The 27,664-nt window shown below is 44.0% G+C and overlaps 1 protein-coding gene across 2 annotated transcripts in view; it reads left to right on the top strand.

The window, feature by feature from the left end:
• rictora (RPTOR independent companion of MTOR, complex 2 a) overlaps nt 1-27,664 on the top strand; it is a 234,058-nt gene that overhangs the window by 156,612 nt on the left and 49,782 nt on the right. For both annotated transcript variants that reach the window (XM_078215238.1, XM_078215239.1), the window contains exons 17-25: nt 1,698-1,863; nt 12,054-12,155; nt 12,780-12,826; nt 13,409-13,544; nt 14,487-14,686; nt 21,061-21,187; nt 22,038-22,202; nt 25,971-26,047; nt 26,947-27,025. In XM_078215238.1, coding sequence (XP_078071364.1) covers nt 1,698-1,863; nt 12,054-12,155; nt 12,780-12,826; nt 13,409-13,544; nt 14,487-14,686; nt 21,061-21,187; nt 22,038-22,202; nt 25,971-26,047; nt 26,947-27,025 — 1,099 coding nt within the window. The remainder of the gene's footprint in view (nt 1-1,697; nt 1,864-12,053; nt 12,156-12,779; nt 12,827-13,408; nt 13,545-14,486; nt 14,687-21,060; nt 21,188-22,037; nt 22,203-25,970; nt 26,048-26,946; nt 27,026-27,664) is intronic.

Raw genomic sequence — 27,664 nt, 5'->3', positions numbered from 1 at the left:
AATGTTAAAAAAAAAGCTGGGATTGCAGTTACTATTTACTGACTGATCCGCAACCTTTATGTCACTGTTATTGTCTGTGTGAATTATAATTTTGCTCTGATACAGATTAGGTAGAAGCTCTCGAGGGGAGTTATTTGTTAAATATACTATGTATGCATTTTGGTACTGAGAAATGCAAATCAGGTTCCTGCAGTCCTGAGCATTCCTAAAGTTGAGGGACATGGTTGGAATAGTGGATGGTGGATCTTCAGCCAAGATTTCTGCTCATGGCTACTATCCAGTTACCCCACTGGAAGTACACGTGGATTTAATGAGGCCCTGTTTTGATGTCACCATTGTCCATAGCTGGTAAGGATGTCTATTGCAGCTAGTTTCAAATGATAGAGAATAACCAACGTGAGTGGGCTGTACCCCAGCAAGAGTCAGTGTCTTCAACAGGGGAGGACAAAAAAAACAAAGTGTTTACAATACAGTAACAGCGTCATAGATACAGAACTATTTATACAACAGTTGTGTATATCTTATATACCAGAAAGCAATACTATCCATTCCTCATCATCGTACATCATCTCCATTCTAGTACTGGCCTCTCTGTTGTGCTGATGTAATTTGAAAGTGACAAACAGTAACAGATAGAAGGGAATCCTTCCCTTTTATGGCTCTGCACTGTACCTGCACAGGACCTGACTCTTGCACACACAGGTGGTACAATACTATAGAATCATAGAGTGGTTAAATCACAGAAGAGGACTATTTGACCTGTCGGTCCCATGCTAGCTCACTAAGAGCAATTTTGTCTCCCTTTCCCTGTAGCTGAGAAGGTATTTTCCCTTCCGGTGCATATCCAAATCTCTTTTTTGAAACCCACAAATGAATCTGCGTCAGTCACTTTTCCAAGTCGGATATTCCAAGTCACGACCACTTTCTGCATTTTCAGTCTTTGATTCTTTTGCCAATCATTTCAAATCTGTCCCGTCTGGATTCTTGACCCTTCCACCAATGGTAGATGGGAGTGAAACATTCTCTTTTACCCAGTTTTGTATTCTACATGAGCAGATCTGACATTATGAAACAGGAAGCTATATAAAACTATACAGGAATGAATATTTCAAACAAAACAATTTCTATATACTCTTTGAGCAAAATCTGACACCAACACACTGAATAAGAGTGAAGAACAGTGTATTTGAAACTTGGGAGTAGGAGTAAAGGTCAGGAGAACAATGACCAGAATTGCTGGTTTATGATGACTACAGAAGCCAGATTCCATTTTGGTCATGTGATTTTGTTTTTATTCCTAATGTTTCATTTCAATTGTGTAAAGCACATGGCACAGTGGTTAGCACTGCTGCCTCACAGCGCCAGGGACCTGGATTCGATTCCTGGCTTGGGTCACTGTCTGTGTGGAGTCTGCACTTTCTCCCTGTGTCTGTGTGGGTTTCTTCCAGGTGCTCTGGTTTCCCCCTACAGTCCGAAAGATGTGCTGGTTAGGTGCATTGGCCGTGCTAAATTCTCCCTCAGTGTAACCCGAACAGGCGCCACAGTGTGGCGACTAGGGGATTTTCACAGTAACTTCATTGCAGTGTTAATGTAAGCCTACTTGTGACACTAATAAATAAACTAACTAGGAGTGTCAATCAACAGGAGAGTTGCTTGTCTTACTCAACGATTTAATTTTATTATTGGCTTAATAACAGGCGAGCCAGTGCAGCTGTGAACTGCCTGAAACGCTTTCATGAAATGAAGAAACGTGGTGCGAAACCTTACAGCCTGTATTTGGATCACATTACGCACAAAAGTGGCTCCATCACCCAAAAGCGGGATCACCACCTGCGTGTCCAGAAAGACATCTTCATCTTGAAGGTAAAATGGTACAGCATTTTGCAAACTTGTGGTAGTGGACACTTGAAATATGCAAGTAAAGCCACTGGCAATACGGTGGCACAGTGGTTAGCACTGCTACCTCACAGCACCAGGGACTCTGGTTCGATTCACTGTGCAGAGTTTGCACATTCTCTCCGTGTCTGCGTGGGTTTCCTCTGGGTGCTCCGGTTTCCACCCACAGTCTGAAAGACGTCTGGTTAGATGGATTGACCATGCTAAATTCTCCCTCAGTGTATCCATCAGGCACCAGAGTGTGGCGACTAGGGGATTTTCACAGTATTGTCATTGCAGCATTTTAATGTAAGGCTACTTGTGACACTAATAAATAAACTTGGTACAGGTTCGAGTGGCTGTTTGAATTCAGCTTTGTATGTGTTTTGACATAATAGTTTCATGTGTTGCGCAAGCAAGCAAAGATGGGGAGGATATATCTTGCCCCACCAACAAAACAGACCCACCTGAGATGGGGTGATGATGGATAATCTCTCTCAGCCTCTCTTTGAGGTCCCTAGCATAACAGATGCAGTCTCTCTTTCACCAATCTGAGGTCCCTATCTGTTTCAAGAAGATGACCATCATCCCAATATCAAAGATAAGCCAGGCAGCGTGCCTTAAAGACTATCATCCAGTGGCTGTGATATCCAGCATTATGAAATGCTTCGAAAGGTTAGTCATGGTACAAATCAATTCTGGCCACTCAGACTGCCTGGATCCACTACTGTTCACCTATTGCCGCAACAAGTCCACAACAGATTTGATTTCCCTGGCCCTACACTCAACCCTGGAACACCTAGATAACAAAGACACCCATGTCAGACTCCTATTTATCAACTACAGCTCAGCTTTCAACACCATTATTCCTACGAAACTTATCTCCAAACTTTGTGACCTGGGGTTTGGATCCTCCCTCTGCGACTGGATCCTTAACTTCCTAACCCACAGACCGCAACCAGTACAGATAGGCAACAACACCTCCTCCATGATCATCCTCAACACCGGTGCCCCACAAGGCTGTATCCTCAGCCCCTTACTATACTCCTTATACACCTGTGACTGTGTGGCCAAATTTCCCTCCAGCTCAATTTTCAAGTTTGCTGACGACACCACCATAGTGGGTCGGATCTCAAACAATGACGAGACAGAGTACAGGAATGAGATAGAGAATCTGGTGAACTGGTGCGGCAACAATAATCTCTCCCTCAATGTCAACAACACGAAGGAGATTGTCATTGACTTCAGAAAGCGTAAAGGAGAACATGCTCCTGTCTACATCAACGGGGGCGAAGTAGCAATGGTTGGGAGCTTCAGGTTTCTACGTGTTCAGATCGCCAAAAACCTGTCCTGGTTTCTCCATACCAACGCTATAGTTAGGAAATCCCACCAATGCCTCTAGTTTCTCAGGAGGCTAAGGAAACTTGGCATGTCAGCTACGACTCACCAACTTTTACAGATGCACCATGGAAAGCATTCTTTCTGGTTGTATCACAGCTTGGTATGGCTCCTGCTTTGCCCAAGACCACAAGAAACTACAAACTCATGAACAAAGCCCAGTCCATCACTCAAACCAGCCTCCCATCCATTGACTCTGTCTACACTTGCCGCTGCCTCAGAAAAGCAGCCAGCATAATCAAGGACCCCACGCACCCCAGACATTCTCTCTTCCATCATCTTCCGTCAGGAAAAATATCCAAAAGTCTGAGGTCACGTACCAACCGACTCCAGAACAACTTCTTCCCTGCGGCCATCAGACTTTTGAATGGACCTATCTTGGCTTAAGTTGATCCTTCTCTACACCCTAGCTATAATTCTAACACTGCATTCTGCACTCTCTCCTTCCTTTCTCTATGTATGGAATGCTTTGTCTGAATAGCGTGCAAGAAACAATACTTTTCACTATATTCCAATACATGTAACAATAATAAATCAAATCTTGAACCAATTTGATCATCCACATGATATCAAGAAATGATGATGGCACTGGATATAGCAAAGGCTTGGGACCCTACCAACACGCTGGCTGTAGGACTGAAGACTTGTGTTCCACAACTTGCTGTGTTCCGAGCCAAGCTGATCCTGTACAACTATAACACCAGTATAGAGTCATAGAAGTTTACAGCGTGGAAACAAGCCCTTTGGCCCAACTTGTCCATGCCGCCCCTTTTTTTTTTTAACCCCTAAGCTAGTCCCAATTGCCCGCATTTGGTCCATATCCCTCTATACCCATCTTACCCAAGTAACTGTCTGAACGCATTTTGAAAGACAATATTGTACTACTACCTCTGGCAGCTTGTTCCAGACACTCACCATCTTATGAAAAAATTGCCCCTCTGGATTGTTTTGTATCTCTCCCTTCTCACCTTAAACCTATGCCCTCTAGTTTTAAACTTCATTACTTTTGGGAAAAGTATTGACTATCTAGCTGACCTGTGCCCCTCATTATCTTATAGACCTCTAAGATCACCCCTAAGCCTCATTTGCTCCCGAGAAAAAAGTCCCAGTCTATTCAGCCTCTCATAACTCAAACCATCAAGTCCCTAGCATCCTAGTAAATCTTTTCTGCACTCTTTCTAGTTTAATAATATCCTTTCTATAACGGTGACCAGAACTGCACACAGTATTCCAAGTGTGGCCGTACCAATGTTTTGTACAACTTCAACAAGGCATCCCAACTCCTGTATTCAATGTTCTGTCCGATGAAACCAAGCATGTCAAATGCCTTCTTCACCACTCTGTCCACCTGTGATTCCAATTTCAAGGAGCTATGAACCTGTACCCCTAGCTCTCTTTGTTCTATAACTCTCCCCAACACTCACCCGTTAACTGAGTAAGTCCTGCCCTGGTTCGATCTACCAAAATGCATCACCTCGCATTTATCTAAATTAAACTTCACCTGACATTCGTCAGCCCACTGGCCCAATTGATCAAGATCTCGTTGCAATCCTATATAACCTTCACTGTCCACTATGCCACTATTTCCTCCCTAGCCTCCTACAATGGTGTCATCTGCAAACTTACTAACCATGCCTACTAAATTCTCATCCAAATCATTAATAGAAATGACCGATAACAGTGGGCCCAGCACTGATCCCTGAGGCACACCGCTGGTCACAGGCCTCCAGTTTGAAAAACAACCCTCTGCAACCACCCTCTGTTTTCTATCAAGCCAATTTTGTATCCATTTGGCTACCTCACCCTGGATCCCTTGAGATTTGATCTAATGCAACCTACCAGGTGGTACCTTGTCAAAGGCCTTGCTGAAGTCCATGTAGACAACATCAACTGCACTGCCCTCACTGCCTTCTTGGTTACCCCTTCAAAAACATCACTCAAATTCGTGAGACATGATTTGCCACTCTCAAAGCCATGCTGGGTGTCCCTAATCAGTCCTTGCGTCTCTGAATGCCTGTAGATCCTGACTCTCAAAATACCTTCCAACAACTTACCCACCACAGATGTGAGGCTCACCAGCCTATAGTTCCCAGGTTTTTCCCTACAGCCCTTTTTAAACAAAGGCACAACATTTGCCACCCTCCAATCTTCAGGCACCCCACCTGTGACTATCGATGATACAAATATCTCTGCTCGGGGACCCGCAATTTCCTCCCTAGCCTCCTACAATGTCCTGCGATACACTTCATCAGGTCCCGGGAATTTATCTACCTTGATGCGCTTTAAGACTTCCAGCACATCCTTTCCTGTCATATGTACACTCCTTATGTTAAGATATCACTATTTATTTCCCCAAGTTCCCTAACATCCATGCTTTTCTCAACAGTGAACACTAATGAGAAATATTCATTTAGGATCTCCCCCATCTCTCGTTGATCCTTACGAGGCCCTACTCTCTCCCTAGTTACGCTTTTGTCCTTTGTGTTTTGTAGAAGCTCTTTGGATTCTCCTTTGCCTTATCTGCCAAAACAATCTCATGTCCCTGTTTTGCCCTCCTGATTTCTCTCCTAACTCTACTCCTACACCCTCTACTCTTCAAGGGATCCACTTGATCCCCAGTTGCCTACTCATGTCATATGCCTCCTGCTTCTTCTTGACCAGGGCCTCAATATCCTGAGTCATCCAGAGTTCCCTACTTCTTCCAGCCTTGCCCTTCACTCTAAGAGGAATGTGCTTACCATGAACCCTGGTTAACACACTTTGAAAGCCTCCCACTTACCAGACATCCCTTTGCCTTCCCACAGACTCTCCCAATTTACTGTTGAAAGTTCCTGCCTGACACCATCTAAATTGGCCTTGCCCCAATTTAGAATTTTAACTTTTGGGCTCGACCTATCATTTTCCATAGCTATCTTAAAACTAATGGAATTATGGTCACTGGAACCAAAGTGATCCCTCACTAACAATCCTGTCACCTGCCCTTCCTTATTTCCCAAGAGGAGGTCAAGTTTTGCCCCCTCTAGTCGGGCCATCCACATTCTGAATGAGAAATTTCTCCTGAATACACTCAACAAATTTCTCTCCATCCAACCCCCTAATACTATGGCTGTCCCAGTCAATGTTGGGAAAGTTAAAATCCCCTACTATTACCACCCTATTTTTCTTGGAGCTGTCTGTAACACATCATTCAGGAACATACCGAACTCTCAATATTCTGCTAGTTTCCTTAATCTAGCCATGGAATCAATGCTGGTCAGATTCTCCAGGAGCCATCCCTGTTGAATTAAATTTATATCTTGAGGAATGAAGAGGTTTTGGATGACAATGATTCTTGAACAACTCCACGAGCCTGGTTAATGATTTTGAATCAGGAGCCTCTGGGTAGGTCAAACTTCTTATAATACTATACATCTGAGTGCCACAAGCTATGAGCAAGAAAATCCGTTGCTTCTCCTCCCCCTCTGTACTGTTTGCTCTCAAGGAATGATGCATACGTTCTAGGCGTTAAACACAATCCCCTTCATTCACATTAAATGATTCTAGCTTACTAAAAAATGGCATGTTGATACTATAAATTGAAATGGGCAAATGCTCCATTTTTGCTTGGTGCAATGGAGTGCCAGACTGCAACACTCCCATCACACACCCCCCCCCCCCCCCCCCCCCCCCCCCAAACACACACACACACACAATCAACTTCTTGGGAGTTACCATTGACCAGAAACTGAACTGGACTGGCTATATAAATACTGTGGCTACCAGAGCAGGTCAAAGGCTAGGAAGCCTGCAGCGAGTAATTCATCTACTGACTCCACAAAGCCAGGGATGTGATGGAATGTTCTCCCAATTGCCTGGATGACTGCAGCTCTGACAAAACCCAAAAAACTTGGCACCATCCAGGACAAAGCAACTCTTCTGATTGCTACCCCTTCCAAAAACATTCACTCCTTCCACGACCAATGAGCAATGGCAACAGTGTGCACCATCTACAAAATGCACTGCAAGAACTGAGCAAGATTTCTTGGACAGCATCTTCCAAACCCACAACCACTAGCAACTAGGGCAAGAGCAGCAGATATCTGGGAACACCACCACCTGAAGATTCCCCTGCAAGTCACTCATCATCTTGACCTGGAAACATATCGCTGTTCCTTCACCGTCGTTGGATCAAAATTCTGGAATTACCTCCCTAACAGCACTGTGGGTGTACCTACACCTCAGTGTCTCTAGCATTTCAAGAAGGCAGCTGACCACTGCCATCTAGAGGGTAACGAGGGATGGGTAAGAAATGCTGGCCTAGCCAATAAATGAATTAAACAAAAAAAAGGTCAAATCCAATCCATTAGCCTTCCCTCAATCATGAAAGTATTGCTAGGTATCGTAGGCAGTGCTATCAAGCAACGCATACCCATCAACAACCTCCTCATTCATTGTCATTTTCGGTTTCACCAGGGACCTGCGATCTCATTGCAGCCTTGGTCTAAGTATAGAACAAAGAACATTACAGCACAGGAACAGGCCCTTCGGCCCTCCAAGCCCGCGCCGCTCCCCGGTCCAGGATTGAATCCTGAATCCAGGATCCCCGCCCAATTTTCCAGCCTATCTACATACCAATATCCTATCCACCGAGCTGTCCCCCACAGCTACGATGCTTTGTTCATTACAACCTATTAACTCACCCCCACCCCCCCATTCCAGACCATGTGATCTCCAGGGAGAGGCAAAAACCCAGAGTGAAAAACCCCAGGGCCAATATGGGGAAAAAAAAATCTGGGAAATTCCTCTCCGACCCCCTGAGGCGATCGAAACGAGTCCAGGAGATCACAATGGCCCTGATCGGAAAATGCTTCCCAACCCTAGTCATTTCCACTTCCACGAGAAACAAGGAACAATTAGCCCGCACCGCTCCCTGGTCCAAACTAGACCACTCTTTTGTATCCCTCCATTCCCACTCCGTTCATATAGCTGTCTAGATAAGTCTTAAACGTTCCCAGTGTGTCCGCCTCCACCACCTTGCCCAGCAACACATTCCAGGCCCCCACGACCCTCTGTGTGAAATATGTCCTTCTGATATCTGTGTTAAACCTCCCCCCCTTCACCTTGAACCTATGACCCCTCGTGAACGTCACCACCGACCCGGGGAAAAGCTTCCCACCGTTCACCCTATCTATGCCTTTCATAATTTTATACACCTCTATTAAGTCTCCCCTCATCCTCCGTCTTTCCAAGGAGAACAACCCCAGTTTCCCCAATCTCTCCTCATAACCAAGCCCCTCCATACCAGGCAACATCCTGGTAAACCTCCTCTGTACTCTCTCCAAAGCCTCCACGTCCTTCTGGTCGTGTGGCGACCAGAACTGGACGCAGTATTCCAAATGCGGCCGAACCAACGTTCTATACATCTGCAACATCAGACCCCAACTTTTATACTCTGCCCCGTCCTATAAAGGAAAGCATGCCATATGCATCTAACTAGACCATCCGTTTGTATCCCTCTATTCCCAATCTGTTCATGTGGCTATCTAGATAAGTCTTAAATGTTCCTATCGTGCCTGTCTCAACCACCTTGCTTGGTAGTGCATTCCAGGCCCCCACCACCCTCTGTGTAAAATACGTCCCCCGCATATCTGTTTTGAACCTTGCCCCCCTTACCTTGAACTTGTGACCCCTTGTGTTTGTCTTTTCTGACCTGGGAAAAAGTTTCCAACTGTTCACCCTACCTATGCTCTTCATAATTTTATAAACTTCTATTAGGTCGCCCCTCAACCCCCATCTTTCCAGGGAGAACAACCCTAGTTTACTCAATCTCACCTCATAGCTAATACCCTCCATACCAGGCAACATCCTGGTAAACCTTTTCTGCACTCTCTCCAAAGCCTCCATGTCCTTCTGGTAGTGTGGCGACCAGAACTGGACACAGTATTCCAAATGTGGCCTAACCAACGTTCTATATAACTGCAACATCATATGCCAACTTTTATACTCTATGCCCCGTCCAATAGAGGTAAGCATGCCATATGCCTTCTTCACCACCTTTTCTATAGACAAAAGAGCTAAATTCCAGAGGTGAGCTGACGGTCCTTGACACCACCACAGTATTTGACAGATTGTGGTATCAACAAGCCCTTGCAAAATGACAGTCCGTGGAATCAGAGGAAAACTCTGAACTGGTTGGAAGCATACCCAACCCAAAGGAAAAACTGTTGTGGTTGGTGGAGGCCACAGAATCTTTAGAAGAAGACCATCCAGCCCATTGAGTCTGCAGTGTATCTCTGAAAGAGCACTCTTTCTAGGCCCACTCCCTGCCTCATCTTGGTAACCTTGCACATTGTTTCCTTTCAGATGGAAATCCAATTCCCCTTTGAATGCCTCAATCATGCCACCACCATCATCCTCTCAGGAAGTTCTTGACCCCAAACACCCTCTAGATGAAAAACTATTTCCTCTCAATTTTTACTACTTTTGCCATTATTTTGAATCCATGCCCTCTACTTATAAAGTCATAGAGGTTTACAGCATGGAAACAGGTCCTTCGGCCCAATTTGTCCATGCCACCCTTTTTTTAAAAACCTTTAAACTAATCCCAATTGCCCGCATTTGGCCCATATCCCTCTATACCCATCTTACCCATGTAACTGTCTAAATGCTTTTTAAAAGACAAAATTGTACCCACCTCTACTACTACCTCTCCAGACACTCACCACCCTTTGTGTGAAAAAATTGCCCCTCTGTACACTTTGGTATCTCTCCCCCCTCACCTTAAAGCTATGCCCTCTTCTAGATAGTTCTACTTCTAGAACTATCCTCATAGCTCCAGTTGTTTATCCCTGGAATCTCCTCTGTACTCTTTCCAATGCCTTCATATCCTTCCTCAAGTATGGCATCCAGAACTGGATGCAATACTCTAGATGAGGCCTAATTAGTATTTTATTGCAAGTTCAACATGACCTTCCGTTTGTATTCAATGCCCTATGAATAAAGCCTAAGATACTAGATGTTTTTTTAAAACTGCTCTCTCAACATGCCCTGGCATCTTCAATGACTTATGGACATGTACATATACATCAAGGTCCCTCTAGTCTTGCACCTGATGTCGCGTTTTTCCCTTTATTTTGTACACTCTCTCCATATTCTTTCTGTAAAAATGAATCATCTTGCACCTCTGCATTGAACTTCATCTGCCATTTGTCTGCCCAATCCACCAACATGTCTTTTGAAGTCCTAGACTATCCTCAAAACAGTTGACAATGTTTCCAATCTTTGAATCATCTGCAAATTTTGAAATCAAGGCCTAAACACCACAGACTAGGTCGTTAATATAAATCAGCAAGAGTAAGGATCGGTCCCAACTCTAATCCCTGTGGAACTCCACTACAAACCTTCCTCCAGTCTGGAAAAATAACCATTTATCGCTGCTCTGTTTCCTGTGACTCAGCCAATTTCTTATCCAAGTGCCTACTTCCCCTTTTATTCCATGAGCTAGAATTTTTCTCACAAGCCTATTGTGTGGCACTGTATCTATTGCCTTTTGAAAGTCCACATACGCCACATTATCAACCTTCTCTGTTACCACCTCAAAAAAAGGTCCAGCAAGTTAATTGAACGTGAGTTTTCCCATGATGAATCCATGCTGGCTTTCCTTAATTATCCTGCACTTGTGTAAATGACTATTGATTTTATCCCAACCTATAGTTTGCTGAAATTTCCATACCACTGAAGTCTCACATTGGCTGTAGTGCAGTTGCCGGCTTCATCCTTGCACGTCTTTTTGAGCAAGGATGTGATATGGACAGAAGGTGTTTAATTTTAAAACAGCCCTGGTCTCTCCCCTTCTGCCCATAAACAGAAAGGTATAAGTGATGGGGTGTTATCCTCAACCCTTTTGTTTTGGAATGGTTGCACAGAGTAGTTTCTAGGCTGAACCATCTTCAACAATGACCTTCCTTCCACCTTAAGGTCAGAGTGGGGATGTTCGCTGATTACACAGTGCTCAGTACAATTCATGACTCCTCAGTACTGAAGTAGCCCATATCCACATGTACAAAGACCTGGACAGTATTCAGCTTTGACTGATAAGTGGTAAGTGGCATTCATGCCGCAAGGGCCAGGCAATGATCATCTCAGATAAGAGAGCATGTAACCACCTCACCTTGATCTTCAATGGCATTACAATTGCTGAATACTCCACTGTCAACATCTTGGGGGTTATCATTGACCAGAAATGTAACCAGACCAGCCATGTTAAATGCTGAGGTTACAAGAGCAGATCAGAGGCTGGGAATTCTGCAGCAAGTAACTTGCCTACTGACTACTATTCACCATCGACAAGATACAGGTCAGTGACGAAATGCTCTCCACCACCTCGAGGGCAATTGGGTATGAGCAATAAATGCTGGCCAAGCCAGAAAGAATTTTAAAAATCAAGAAATGGCTAAGATACAGCAAAGGCTATGGACTCTGACAACATTCCAGTTGTGGTGCTGAAGGCTGGTCCTGCAGAACTATCAGATAGTAAAGTGACATCCACCCAGCAATACTGAAAATTTGTTCAAAGATGTGTTCTCTGCAAGAAGCAGGTAAAATTCCACACCTACTCTGACAGTCCTGTCAGCTTACTGTCAGTCATCGCCACAGATGGAAGGAGTTGTCAACACTCAGTATTTTCTATTTTTATTTTTAAGTTTAAAACGGACAATTTTTCTATTTAGTCTCAGTTTAAGGTGATCAGTGTGTGCTCCCTGGCATACATTCATCTCTACATTGTTGCAATTGTTTTTTAGGACACAGAGGAGGCAATGATGCAGAATCTGCGAGACAGCGATGTACTGAATAACAAGGATAACCTTAGGTGGAATTGGAACTTAATCTCGACCATTCTTAAGGTAGAACCATGAAGAAAGCACAGACGTTTTCTATTATTATTTAATTTTGTGCTAATAACAGTGAGAATGTCAGTAGGAGACCTCAACTGTACTGACTTTAGCAGTGTTTGATGGGACAGTTAAGAGAGATCTTTACTCTCATTAACCCCATGCTGTACTTGTCCTGGAAGTGTTTGATGGGGACAGTGTAGAGGAAGCTTTACTCTGTGTCTAACCTCGTGCTGTATCTGTCCTGGGAGTGTTTGAGGGGGACGGTTTCGGGGGTGCTTTACTCTGTATCTAACCCTGCGCTGTATCACAAGTTAGAAAATTGGACAGGTTGTTCAGACAGTGCCACTTAGCAATCAGCTAATTAGAAGTTGTACAACAAATAGACTGCTCAACAACAAGGGCTGGTAGTTTTGAAAAAGAGGCAAATGAAGAATCAAAATTAAATTTAGGTATTGGTCCAAATTCAGGACTGTTATTGCTGTTCAAGAGAACTGACAGATCCCAGGGATGATTATGATTTGAGAGCCAAAAATTCTCCTGTGTTCTAACGGTTTGTGTTTCAGGTGCCAGTGAGTATTGTTTCTTTGAGGTTTTTTTGAGGTTAATATTGTGTCTGTGTCTGCCCTTTTGCAGTGGCCGAACGTAAACCTCCGGAATTACAAAGATGAACAGTTACACAGGTTAGTTACACAGCTTGTGCTGGTGTCCCACATTGGGTAGTTGGGTCAGTGGGCATTTCTGCTGATTCCCCATTTATAAAAAGGCTATAAGTTTTTTTTCTCAATAGGGAAGTGTTAATGTCTCTATTAAGGCAGTTTCTTTGAATTAACTCTTATCTACCCAACATCTCACCCTATTCATCAAACCTCTTTTTCACAGTCTTTCAATCCCACGTTCCCACCTTCTGTCCATATTTTTGAACCCCAGCTTCTCACCACAATCTTCCATTCTTTCAATTGTGAAACATATCAAATCAACTTTTCAACCTGTTTGTATCTTGCCTTTCCTTGTCCTCACTGGCTACTTATTCTATCCTTTAATTATCCTTTAAATGAAAAATGTTAGTAGACTTCCCTTCTTATTCAGAATTTATTTTAACTTATGTCCCTTGTTTGAAACTTTCACAAAGTAACAATTCCCTTGATCATCTTGATAACCTAAATCTTATCTGTTGAATTTAAATGAAGTGTATCTTTCCTTCTTTCTACCCAGTTGATTTTCGCTTGCATCGATCACTGCTTTTATCTTTCCTCCTTGTTTAGGTTTGTGCGGCGATTGCTATATTTTTACAAGCCCAGTGGTAAGCTGTATGCCAACATGGAGCTGGATCACGCTATGGGAAAGCAGCTGACTGTGGTGGGCTGCCAGTTTGCTGAGTTTCTACTCGAGTCTAACGAGGTGAGCCTGCCAGCTTCTTACTCTGCACAGGCAGCAAATAATTTTTACATGGGACAATCCAAAACTTTGACTTACTAATTCTGGAGATGAACAGCATTGTGTTCACAAAATAGTTACAACGCAGGAGAGTTTTGCTAATTGGGAAACCCAGAGCCACATTTCTGATTGAAGAAAGTTGCAAAGATGGACTGGATTGAGATGAAATGCTTAGGAATTTGGGTTTTTAAAGTTTATCGGTGATAGAACATTCAAATAAAAGCAAATTATTGTGGATGCTGGAAATCTGAAATAAATATAGAAAATGCTGGATAAACTCAGCAGGTCTTGCAGCATCTGTAGAGAGAGAAATAGAGTTAACATTTAGAATCCATATGTCCCTTCTACAGAACTGAATGGGTGATTAAGGGAATTTGAGTTTGATCCCCTGAGAAAGAGAGTTGGAGTTGCGGGGGGGATGTTATGACTTTATTACAGCGATGATACAGAAAGAGGAACAGTGCGTAAGATCCTTTATTTAGAGAGTGTATTTGAAGGCACAGGATGAAAATGCAGAATAGTGTCCATGGTATCAACAAAATTTAGCAACACTGGAATAGTGGGATGTAGAGTCTGAAGGCTAACAGGGAGAGGGATCTCAGATGAAACAATTGTTTTTTTTAATGCTGTTCTCTAGAACTGTGAGCTTTCCCAGATAAGGAAGAATATTTTGCTCCTCTCAACTTTAGTTTAAACGTTCACCCTTATACAGACATGTTGTCTGTTACTGGTCCCTTTTACAGAACAAATCCTCATTTCTAAAATTCCAAATTAGAGTCAGGTGTGAGAGGATGATGGAATGAGCAAATGTTTCACCTCTGACTGACAGTGCAGCTGTCCAGGTGTTACTATTCCAAACAGACATGGAGCTCATTTTCCTTTTCCATTTGTTCTACAATGTGACAGGATGGTCAGACATACCTGGAGGAGCTGGTGAAAGACATTGTGCAGTGGCTCTCCCCTTCCTCCAGCTTGAAACACGAGCGAAGCCTGCAGAACAATGGTTTGCTCAGCACCCTCAGCCAGCACTACTTCCTGATCATCGGTACCCTCTCCTCCCACCCCCACGGGGTCAAGATTTTGGAGAAATGCAGCATGTTTCAATGGTAAGTTGTGGTTAATGTCAATTTGAGGTTTAAAAACAATAACTAAAATATAAATGCCAGAAATCTAACCCATATGGACAACTGAATGAGGAAGGGGTCACATCTGAAATGTTAAATACAAAATAAATGCAGGGTTAAACCAAAAACCCATCCACAAATAGTCTCTTCTGATCTCACTTTATTGTTTTATTGCTTTATTGTTGGAGAGTGACAGTCGTGCCAGCGGCAGATGAGCAGGTGATTTTCTGTCAGTTTTCCCATCTCTGTGCAAAGGTGCGTGGCGTCTGCCACCTCCCCACAGCAACATCTGATGTGGTTGATGAGCAAGCAACTACTATGCCTTGCAGGGGTCAAAATCCTGGAACTCCCTTCCTAACAGTGATGTGGAGTTGCCGGCGTTGGACTGGGGTAGGCACAGTAAGTAGTCTCACAGCACCAGGTTAAAGTCCCAATAGGTTTATTTGGTTGCACGAGCTTTCGGAGCGTTGCCCCTTCGTCAGGTGAGTGCCACCTGATGAAGGCACTGACCTGATGAAGGAGCAACGCTCCGAAAGCTCGTGCTACCAAATAAACCTTTTGGACTTTAACCTGGTGTTGTGAGACTACTTACTGTCCCTTCCTAACAGCACTGTGGATGTACCTACATCACATGGACTGCAGCAGTTCAAGAAGGCAGCTCACCACTACCTTCTCAAAGGCAACTAGGGATGGGCAGTAAATACTGGCCTAGCCAGCGAGCCCACGTCCTGTGAATTTTTTTTAAAAATGGTATAGTGATGTGGAAAGACAGATTACTATCTGAATGGCCATAAATTAGAAGAGGGGGATGTGCAGTAAGACCTAGAAGTGGCACGTACACCAGCCACTTGAGGTAAGCGTGCAGGTGCAGCAGGCAGTAAAAAAGGCAATTGGTATGTTGGCCGCCTTAGTGAGAGGATTCAAGTACAGGAGCAGAGATGTCTTGATGCAATTATACATGGCCTTGGTGAGGCCTCGCCTGGGATATTGTGTGCAATTTTGGTGTCCTTATTTAAAAAAAGATGTTCTTGCTTTGGTGGGAGTGCAGAGAAAATTTAACAGACTGATTCCTGGGATGGTAGGACTGACATATGAGGAGAGATTGAGTCGGTTAGGATTGTATTTGCTGGAGTTCAGAAGAATGAGGGGGGAATTTCATAGAAACCTATAAAATTCTAATAGGACTGGATGGGTAGATGCAAGAAGGATGTTCCTGATGGTGGGAGTGTCCAGAACCATGGGTCACAGTGTGATGATACAGGATAGACTGTTTAGGACAGAGATGAGGAGAAATTTCTTGACCCAGAGAATGGTCAGCCTGTGGAATTGGCTACCGCAGAAAGTAGTTGAGGCCAAAAGATTGAATGTTTACAAGAAGCAGAGAGATATAGCACTTGAGACCTAGGGGATGAAAGGATGTGAAGGGAAGACGGGATCAAGCTATTGAGTTGTATGATCAGTCATGATCGTAATGAATGGAGCAGTGTCGAAGGGTGAAATGGCCTACTCCTACTCCTATTTTCTAAGCTTCTATTTATATTTAACTATTTCTCCCCATTTTTCTTTGCTTAATTCTTAGAACATAGAAAAAATACAACACAAACAGGCCCTTCGGCCCACAAGTTGCGCCGGTCATGTCCCTACCTACCTAGGCTTATATATAGCCTTACCTATAACCCTCAATCCTATTAAGTCCCATGTACTCATCCAGAAGTCTCTTAAAAGACCCTATCGAGTTTGCCTCCACCATCACTGACGGCAGCCAATTCCACTCACCCACCACCCTCTGAGTGAAAAACTTACCCCTGACATCTCCTCTGTACCTACTCCCCAGCACCTTAAACCTGTGTCCTCTCGTAGCAGCCATTACAGCCCTGGGAAAAAGCCTCTGAGAATCCACCCGATCTATACCTCTCAACATCTTGTACACCTCTATCAGGTCACCTCTCATCCTTTGTCTCTCCAAGGAGAAAAGACCGAGCTCCCTCAGCCTATCCTCATAAGGCATGCCAACCAATCCAGGCAACATCCTTGTAAATTTTCTCTGCACCCTTTCAATCATTTCCACATCCCTCCTGTAATGAGGCGACCAGAACTGAGCACAGTACTCCAAGTGGGGGTCTGACGAGGGTCTTGTATAGCTGCATCATTATCTCCTGACTCTTAAACTCAATCCCTCGATTGATGAAGGCCAGAACACCATACGCCGCCTTAACCACCTCCTCTACCTGCGAGGCCGATTTAAGAGTCCTATGGATCCGGACCCCAAGGTCCTTCTGATCCTCTACACTGCTAAGAGTCTTACCCTTGATATTATACCCCTTCATCCCATTTGACCTGCCAAAATGGACCACTACACATTTATCCGGGTTGAAGTCCATCTGCCACTTTTCCGCCCAGTCTTGCATCCTATCTATGTCACGCTGCAGCTTCTGACATCCCTCTTGCATCCTATCTATGTCACGCTGCAGCTTCTGACATCCCTCCAACCTATCCACAACACCACCAATCTTCGTGTCGTCGGCAAACTTATCAACCCATCCCTCCACTTCCTCATCCAGGTCATTTATGAAAATGACAAACAGCAAGGGTCCCAGATCAGATCCCTGGGGCACTCCACTGGTGACCGACCTCCATTCAGAAAAAGACCCTTCTACAACCACTCTCTGCCTTCTGCAGGTAAGCCAGCTCTGAATCCACAAGGCAGCAGCCCCTTGGATCCCATGCCCTCTCACTTTCTTGAGAAGTCTTGCATGGGGGACCTTATCGAATGCCTTGCTGAAGTCCATGTAAACCACATCTACCACTTTTCCTTCGTCAATGTGTTTAGTCACATTTTCAAAGAACTCCACCAGGCTCGTTTGGCACAATTTGCCTTTGACAAAGCCGTGCTGACTACTTTTGAGCATACTAAACTTCTCTAAATGTTCATAAATCCTGTCCCCCAGGATCTTCTCCATCAACTTACCAACCACTGAGGTTAGACTCACCGGTCGGTAATTTCCTGGGCTATCCCTATTCCCTTTCTTGAATATAGGAACCACATCCGCAATCCTCCGGAACCTCTCCCGTCTCCATCGATGATGCAAAGATCATCACCAGAGGCTCTGCAATCTCTTCCCTCGCCTCCCACAGTAACCTGGGGTACATCCCATCTGGTCCCGGCGACTTATCTATCTTGATGCTATTCAAAATTTCCAACACATCCTCTTTCTTAATGCCCACATACTCAATCTTTTCAGTCCACCTCAATCCTGTAGTACAACCACCCAGGTCTTTTTCCACCGTGAATACCGAGGTAAAATATTCATTAAGCACCTCTGCTATTTCTTCCGGTTCTGTACAGACTTTCTCACTTTCACCTTTTATAGCTCCTATTCCTTCACACCTCATCCTTTTACTCTTCACATATTTATAGAACGCCTTAGGGTTCTCCTTAATCTTACCTGCCAAGGCCTTCTCGTGACCCCTTCTGGCTCTCCTAATTTCTTTCTTAAGTCCCTTCCTACAAGCCGTATACTCATCTAGATCCCTATCATCGCCTAGCTCTCTGAACCTTTTGTATGCTTTCCTTTTCTTTTTGACTAGGTTCAGCGCAGCTTTCATGCACCACGGTTCCCGTAACCTGCCAACACCTCCCTGTCTCATTGGAACGTTGTCGTGCAGAACTCTGGACAAACATTCCTTGAAAATCTGCCACCTTACTTCAGAACTTTTCCTCGAGAATGCCTCCTTCCAGTTTACGCCTCTAATCTCCTGCCTGATGGCTTCATATTTCCCCTTACTCCAGATAAACACTTTCCTAGCTTGCCTGATCCTATCTGTTTCCAATGTTAGCGTAAAGGAGATAGAGTTATGATCACCATCCCCAAGATGCTCCCCCACTGAGAGATCCAACACCTGTCCAGGCTCATTAGCCAGTACCAGATCGAGTACAGCCTCTCCTCTTGTAGGCTTATCCACATGCTGTGACAGGAAACCCTCCTGAACACACCTAACAAACTCCTCCCCATCCAAACCCCTTACCCTAGGGATATTCCAATCTAGGTTTGGGAAATTAAAGTCTCCCATCACGACAACCCTGTTATTCCTACATCTCTCCTATTATTGAATAGGAAGAATGTACAGGGCCAAGGTGGGTGGATGGCACTGCGTAACTTGCTCCATGGGAAAGCTGGGGCAGACACAACAGGCCGAATTGGCTCTTCCTCTGCTGTAATAATTATGTGAATATGTAACCTCATAAAAGCCAGGTATTGCATTAATAGCCCCTCAAATTGTCAGTCAGAATGTGAAATCAGACCCTCTGCCAAGTTATGTGGCTTTGGAGCTTTTGAAACTTAGCCAAGCATTCATAATGGGCTCAGCCTTGATAGGAGCCCTTGGGAAATGTCAGCAGTGAAGTCTATTGAAACCGCAGAAACTATGATCCTGGTTTTTTTCTCAGCTACCATAGATGCTATATCGATCAATGCACTGCAGCAGATACTTGTGTTTTTTACTCTTGACAGTTGGAATCTGTTTTTTTCCATGTTTAAAAGGTTGTGGATTTAAAGAACTTCAGCCCATGTATTTAATGGACCCTATCTGTCCTTCAAAAAGAGCATTTACATCTCATCCGTTTAAAAAAGGAAGCAGTAATAATGCAGGAAATTATAGGCCAGTGAGCCTGATGTCAGTGGTGGGGAAGCTTTTGGAGAAGATACTGAGGGACAGGATACATGCACATTTGGGAGAAAATGAACTAGTTAGTGACAGGCAGCATGGTTTTATACGGGAAGGTCATGTCTCAGCAACTTGATTGAGTTTTTTGAAGAGGTGATAAAGATCATTGACGAGGGAAGGGCAGTGGATGTAGTTTATATGGACTTTGGTAAGGTGTTTGACAAGGTCCCACGTGGCAGACTGGTACAAAAACTAAAATCACATGGGATTCGGGGTGGGCTGGCTAGATGGATACAGAACTTGCTTGGTGATAGAAGACAGAGTAGCGGTGGAAGGATGTTTTTCAGAATGGGGATCTGTAGCTAGTGGAGTTCCGCAGGGATCAGTGCTGGGACCTCTGTTATTTGTAGTATATATAAATGATCTGGAGGAAAATGTAGGGGGTCTGATCAGTAAACTTGCAGATGACATGAAGATTGGTGGAGTGGCTGATAGTGCCAGGGATTGTCAACTTATACACCAGGATATAGATAGATTGGCGACTTGGGCACAGAAATAGCAGACTGAGTTTAATCCAGACAAATGCGAGATGATGCATTTTGGAAGATCAAATTTAGGTGTGAATTATACTGTAAATGGCAGAACCCTTAGGAACATTAACATACAGAGGGATCTGGGCGTGCAGGTCCACCGTTCCCTAAAAGTGGCAACACAGGTGGCCAAGGTAATTAAGAAGGCATAAGGCATGCTTACCTCTATCAACTGGGGCATTGAGTACAAGAGTTGGGAAATCATGTTGCAGCTATATAAAACCTTGGTTAGGCCAATTGGAGTATTGTGTGCAGTTCTGGTTGCCACACTATCAGAATGACACGGATGTTTTGGAGAAAGTGCAAAGAAGGTTCGCCAGGATGTTACCTGGTCTCGAGGGTGTTGGCCATGAGGAGAGATTGAATAAACTAGGATTGTTTTCACTGGAAAGACGGAGACTGAGGAGAGACCTGATAGAGGTTTACAAAATTGAGAGGCAGAGACAAGATGGATATTCAGGCTTTTTCCTCGGGTGGAAATGTCAAATACAAGGGGGCACAGGTTCAAGATGAGAGGGGGGGGGGGGGATTTAAGGGACTTCCGCGGGGGAAGTTTTTCATGCAGAGAGTGGTGGGTGCCTGGAACGCGCTGCCAGAGGAGTTGGTGGAAACAGGCATATTAGCAACATTTAAGAGACATCTGGATGGGTCCATGAATAGGGAGGGATTAGAGGGATACGGACTGAGTAAAGGCAGATGGTTTTTTTTTAGTTTAATTAGGGCATCATGATTGGCACAGGCTTGGAGGGCCGAAGGGCCTGTTCATGCGCTATACTTTTCTTTGTTCTCCCTGATGGCAAAAATGGGATCTGCTGGAAGTGGGGTGGGATACGAGCATCAGGGTCCTTTCTGCCACTTTTAAAGGCTTTAACAAAATCTGACCTTTGTACACAATTTGCCACTTTTCCTGATACAGCAAAAGAGACAGCCTCTGCTGGGTGATGTAACAGCAGCACTGGGTAGAAGTAAAATATGTGATTGTGGAAACAAACTGTGGAGTTTCACATTAATTCTGTTGAGCTGTGTGGGAAATGTGAAATGTTATGCCTGCACAGGCTTTTGAAGGTAACTTTGTTTAATTTCTCCCTTCTCTCTTCATAGTTTACTCGCCCTCTGCTCTCTGAAGAACTATGACCATGTGCTCAAGCTAACTGTCTCCATTTTAGACTATAGCCGCGATGGCCTGTCCAGGGTTATCTTGTCCAAAATTCTTACGTCAGGTACCGATGTAAGTATGATTGGAATTGATAAGTAGTTGTCTTGTATAGGTTGTACACCTTCTGTTTAACAATTTACATTCACTTGACCTTTGTAAATCCATGTCCCAGATTTTGCATGTATGCTGATAGAGGGGATACTGGATGGGTGGCACATGCATGCATGTAATTGTGGGTTGCAGTTTATTCATTGTCAATAAAGTTTACATTGTCTTGTCCTGAGATCGATTTCCTCCCTTGAACACCCTGTATGCCACTCTTAATTATGGATGTCTGGAAAGTATATTTTTTGTCACTGCTACTCCCAATCATTGCCAGAAGAGGCTACATCACACTGTCAAGTGAGATGCAGCAAAATTCTTCACCATGGCAAGCAAGACAGCAATCCCAACTTCCTTATTTGGTCTGGCCTTCCGTGACTTCAGTCCCATGGGAATGTGGTTGACTCTCAACTGCCCTCTGAAATGGTCAAGACAATCAGCACAGTTGTATCAAATCGCTACATCCAGTGTTTAAATAAGTAGCCCACCCCATCATCTCAGAAATACCAGTGATGGACAATGAATACCAGTGATACCTACATCCTGAGAAGTTGTGAAATATGAATCCATTTTTTATTACATGTCTCTGGCGTAGACCATAGAAATAATGTACAGAAAGAGGCCATTCAGCCCATCGTGTCCGCGCTGGTTGCCATGAAATGTCTGCTCTCTAGGGAACCACATTGTAGTGAAATCAACAGATCTCAGCCATTGGCCAACATTTTCTTGAATTATATTTTTTGAGTGGAGTAGACTAGATTAGATCAGAGACACTTCCTGTTGCTCACCACAGTGTTGGTTGACTGCTGTGTTTGTGTAGAACTGCAGGCTGTATGCAACAAAACACTTGCGGGTTTTACTACGGGCCAACGTGGAGTTCTTCAGCAACTGGGGCATAGAATTACTCGTGACACAGCTGCACGATAAAAATAAAACCATCTCTTCAGAAGCACTTGAAATCCTGGATGAGGCTTGCGAGGACAAGGTGAGCTGTGTGCTTAAGTATGGAATGAATGTCTAAAAAAGGATTCGAAATGTGTCGTTATTTTCATCCTACTCATCAGTTTTGGGGAACAAACTGATTAATTCTATGATTCTATGAATTTTCTCTTCTTAAAGAGAAGGGAGAGCACTTTGGAGATAGTGACCATAATTCGGTGTCTTTTGTTATTGCAATGGAGAGGGATAGGGCCGTACGGCAGGGCAAGATTTACAATTGGGGGGAGAGGTAATTATGATGCGATTAGGCAAGAATTAGGGGGCATAAGTTGGGAACAGAAACTGTCAGAGAAAGGAACTAATGAAAAGTGGAACTTTTTCAAGGAACAAATACTGGGTGTCCTTGATAGGTATGTCCCTGTCAGGCAGGGAGGAAATGGCCGAGTGAGGGAACCATGGTTCACGAAAGAGGTGGAATGTCTTGTGAAAAGGAAGAGGGAAGCTTATGTAGGGATGAGGAAACAAGGTTCAGATGGCTCGATTGAGGGTTACAAGTTAGCAAGGAATGAGCTGAAAAAGGGGCTTAGGAGGGGACACGAGAATTCCTTGGCGGGTCGGATCAAGGAAAACCCCAAGGCTTTTTACTCTTATGTGAGGAATAAAAGAATGACCAGGGTGAGGTTAGGGCCGGTCAAGGACAGTAGTGGGAACTTGTGTCTGGAGTCAGTAGAGATAGGCGAGGTGATGAATGAATGCTTTTCTTCAGTGTTCACCAAGGAGAGGGGCCATGTTTTTGAGGAAGAGAAGGCGTTATAGGCTAATAGGCTGGAAGAAATAGATGTTCGGAGGGAGGATGTCCTGGCAGTTTTGAATAAACTGAAGGTAGATAAGTCCCCTGGGCCTGATGAAATGTATCCTAGGATTCTTTGGGAGGCAAGGGATGAGATTGCAGAGCCTTTGGCTTTGATCTTTGGGTCCTCACTGTCCACGGGGATGGTGCCAGAGGACTGGAGAATGGCGAATGTTGTTCCTCTGTTTAAGAAAGGGAATAGAAATGACCCTGGTAATTATAGACCGGTTAGTCTTACTTCGGTGGTTGGTAAATTGATGGAAAAGGTCCTTAGGGATGGGATATACGACCATTTAGAAAGATGCGGATTAATCCGGGATAGTCAGCACGGATTCGTGAAGGGCAAGTCGTGCATCACAAATTTGATAGAATTTTTTGAGGAGGTAACTAAGTGTGTTGATGAAGGTAGGGCAGTTGATGTCATATACATGGATTTTAGTAAGGCGTTTGATAAGGTCCCCCATGGTCGGTTTATGATGAAAGTGAGGAGGTGTGGGATAGAGGGAAAGTTGGCCGATTGGATAGGTAACTGGCTGTCTGATCGAAGACAGAGGGTGGTGGTTGATGGAAAATTTTCGGATTGGAGGCAGGTTGCTAGCGGAGTGCCGCTGGGATCAGTGCTTGGTCCTCTGCTCTTTGTGATTTTTATTAATGACTTGGAGGGGGGTGAAGGGTGGATCAGTAAATTTGCTGATGACACCAAAATTGGTGAAGTAGTGGATGAGGTGGAGGGCTGTTGTAGACTGCAAAGAGACATAGATAGGATGCAAAGCTGGGCTGAAAAATGGCAAATGGAGTTTAACCCTGATAAATGTGAGGTGATTCATTTTGGTAGGACTAATTTAAATGTGGATTACAGGGTCAAAGGTAGGGTTCTGAAGACTGTGGAGGAACAGAGAGATCTTGGGGTCCATATCCACAGATCTCTAAAGTGGATAGAGCTGTGAAGAAGGCCTATAGTGTGTTAGCTTTTATTAACGGGGTTGGAGTTTAAGAGCCGTGGGGTTATGCTGCAACTGTACAGGACCTTGGTGAGACCACATTTGGAATATTGTGTGCAGTTCTGGTCACCTCACTATAAGAAGGATGTGGAAGCGCTGGAAAGAGTGCAGACGAGATTTACCAGGATGCTGCCTGGTTTGGAGGGTAGGTCTTATGAGGAAAGGTTGAGGGAGCTAGGGCTGTTCTCTCTGGAGCGGAGGAGGCTGAGGGGAGACTTAATAGAGGTTTATAAAATGATGAAGGGAATAGATAGAGTGAACGTTCAAAGACTATTTCCTCGGGTGGATGGAGCTATTACAAGGGGGCATAATTATAGGGTTCGTGGTGGGAGATATAGGAAGGATATCAGAGGTAGGTTCTTTATGCAGAGAGTGGTTGGGGTGTGGAATGGACTGCCTGCAGTGATAGTGGAGTCAGACACTTTAGGAACATTTAAGCGGTTATTTGATAGGCACATGGAGCGCACCAGGATGATAGGGAGTGGGATAGCTTGATCTTGGTTTCAGATAAAGCTCGGCACAACATCGTGGGCCGAAGGGCCTGTTCTGTGTTGTACTGTTCTATGTTCTATGTTCTTTAGTTGTTCAAGAGACTGGTCAAATGTTCTAACATCAAATTATTTCCCATCCTGATGTAGATAGTTTAGTTTATTAATTGGTGTCACAAGTAGGCTTGCATTAACACTGCAATGAAGTTAATGTGAAAATCCCCTAGTCGCCACACTCCAGCGCCTGTACGGGTACACTGAGGGAGAATTTTAGCATGGCCAATGCACCTAACCAGCACGTCTTTCAGTCTGTGGGAGGAAACCGGAGCACCCAGAGGAAACCCACGCAGACACGGAGAACACGCAAACTGCACAGCCTTGAACCCAGGTCCCTGGTGCTGTGAGGCAGCAGTGCTACCCATTGTGCCACCGTGCCACCCTTATCTCAGCTGAGATGAGATACCCTCCTCTGAGATAATGCTAGGTATTATAATTGTACTTGAACTGATAGGAAGGATGAAAAAGTATCAGGATTCTTCTGATCAGTGTCATTACCAATAGAGCCATGGGTTTGTTTGATATCTAATTTAATATTAAGACAAACATGTAAATAGATGACTTTGTGGGAGGGAGTTGGGGAGAGGCCAAACTACTTCCTCTGACCTTGTCCTTGGGTTCAATAGTGGTGGTCAGCTTCTTGAAGTCCGATGAGCTAACAGTATGTGGCACTCTATTTACGCAAGCAGGAAGAGAGTAACTATCAATCACCTACAATTGTGCTCACTCACTTTTCAAAGAACAAAAAAGTCTGATGCTCTGTCAACTGAGCTTTCCATGGTCATTTTGTGTAGAGTATGGGCACAGTGCTTAAAGTTGATGACTTAATTTGCCATAGAGGGAAGAGAAAGCAAAAAATGTGTATTTTTAACTATTCCCATTATCTGCATGTAATGTTGAGAGTTCAAGGAGTAGGTGCGGGACCCTTTTCGACAACTCCATGTCAGCTTGCCTCAGCCGGTTGGAGATCTCAACCCAGGAAGCATAGATCAAGCACCCCTCCAGGCTATAATCTAGATGATACTTCAGTGCAGCACTGAGGGAGTGCCTCATTATCCGATTCTTTCTGTGTGAGATGTTTAACCCAGCTTCCATTTATATGTTCCACTGTATTTAAAAATTGTATGGCACAATTTGAAGAGCAGAGAATTGTCGCAGTGACCGGGACAATATTGTCCTTTCAATCTTTAACATTCACTTGAAGCACTGGATCAGGCATACAGGGGCCTGGTTTAACATCTCAAAACACATTTAGAGCTTCACTGAGTGTCAACCTAAATTATTTGCTCAAATCCTGCAAGGCTGGGAGCTTGTCTGATCTCCCCACTGGGGATCTCCTATCCAATCGGCTGCAAAGCTGGATTACAAGGTCTGTTTTTTTTCTGTGCTGTTGTTTTGATCCATTTGTAATTTTCCAGGCTAATCTGCATGCACTGATCCAGATGAAACCAGCATTAGCCCATCTTGGAGACAAAGGCTTGCTGCTGCTCCTTCGGTGAGTATTTTTCTTCAGTAGTACGGGGGTCTCATCCACAGCCTCTGCTAGCAAGCAGTCTGACATTCCATCAAGGCACAAAACTGACGCCTGCCTGACCCAAGCTGTTAATGATAAATAATATTGTCTCATTAAACTCACCACCTGTTGCACTAATTCTTAGATTTTTCTGCTTTCTCCCCTCTCTCTCTCCTTGCTTCTCTTTTCATTCCTTCCTGCCCTTTCCCACTGATCTGTGCTCAGCTCCGACGACCCTTCCCCTGGTTAGCTGCTCCATTGCAGGAAGAGAAAAGTAAATGGAGAGTTTCCTCCTGCCCTGCCCTTCTATTTCAGCGCCACCTTGCTGACTAGCTCACATGGTTCTCATCAGCTACTGGATTCAGGGTTGTACAGGCTGAGGATCCATATGAGAAATGAAATAGCTTAAAAAGATGGGTAAAAGCAAAATACTGCAGATGCTGAAATTTAAAACAGAGAACGCTGGAAATTCTTAACAGGTCTGGCGAAGGGTCATTCAGACTCGCAACATTGGCTCTATTCTCTCTGCACAGATGCTGTCAGGCGTGTTGAGATTTTCTAGCATTTTCTGTTTTTGTTTTTTAAAAAAAAGATAGAGCTTGGGTCAAATCGCCAGCACAGTGTCACAGATTGAAAGGGATATGAGTCCCAACATTGACATTGTTCAAATTGCTTTCAATAAAGTCTCCCAGCAATGGAAGAAAATGACGAGACAGTCAGCCGCCTTAGTTTTGTGTGTTGATAAAACAAAAACAAAAGGCCAGCAGTGTTTCTAGATAGGTGAGGCTTTAATTCCCGTATTGTGCCAATCTTGGGGTTTACCCTATGTTTTGCCAAGTTGTTGGTTGGATTTCTGATAATTTTCTGGGGGTTCTTTTCAGCTTTTTGTCCATTCCAAAGGGCTTCTCCTACCTGAATGAGAGGGGTTATGTTACCAAGCAGTTGGAGAAATGGCAGAAGGTGAGTGCGCTAATAACACGATGACCAAAACTTTTTTAAACTTTGAAAGTTTTCTAATAAAACCTATTGTCATATAAATGTACCAATAGAGAATAATTTGCAGGTGTTTGATATTGTGTAGCTGATATTTGTCCCTGTATTAGTTCCTGCATATATAAAATAAATACAGGATGATTCATACTCATCTGGTACCATACAGCTCATGTTTATCTTGATGTCAGCTCCTTTACAGGCAAAGTATCCTGCAGGTAAAAGCAGTTATTCGCAATTTTCTGGTACTGTATGGCCTCATTGTAAGTTCCTTTGCATGCACAGTGGGTAAAAAGGAACAATTCACTCATGGTTTGTGTGTACATAGGGCAAAGCCGCTCAGGAATCCATTCCTTATGTTCAGCATGCTTTGAGTAAAACAAACTTTCTGTAAATTATGAAAACCTTCCCTTTTCCAAGTCTGAGGCCATGTCCTCTGGTTGTGCACTGTGTGCCAATCTCAAAATTATTATCAGTGTTCAATTTATTCCTTCAAGATCTTGAATCCTTGAATAATCTCTCCTTTAGAGCTTCTCTCCTCCCATGTAACAATCCCAAACTCCTCAGTCTTTCAGTTCAACTCAGTTGGCAGGACAGCTGATTAGTGAT

This window comes from Mustelus asterias, chromosome 6 (assembly GCF_964213995.1).
Source record: "Mustelus asterias chromosome 6, sMusAst1.hap1.1, whole genome shotgun sequence".
NCBI lineage: Eukaryota > Metazoa > Chordata > Chondrichthyes > Carcharhiniformes > Triakidae > Mustelus > Mustelus asterias.
Note: the sequence above shows the minus strand (reverse complement) of the source record. Positions and strands in the feature narration are given on the sequence as shown.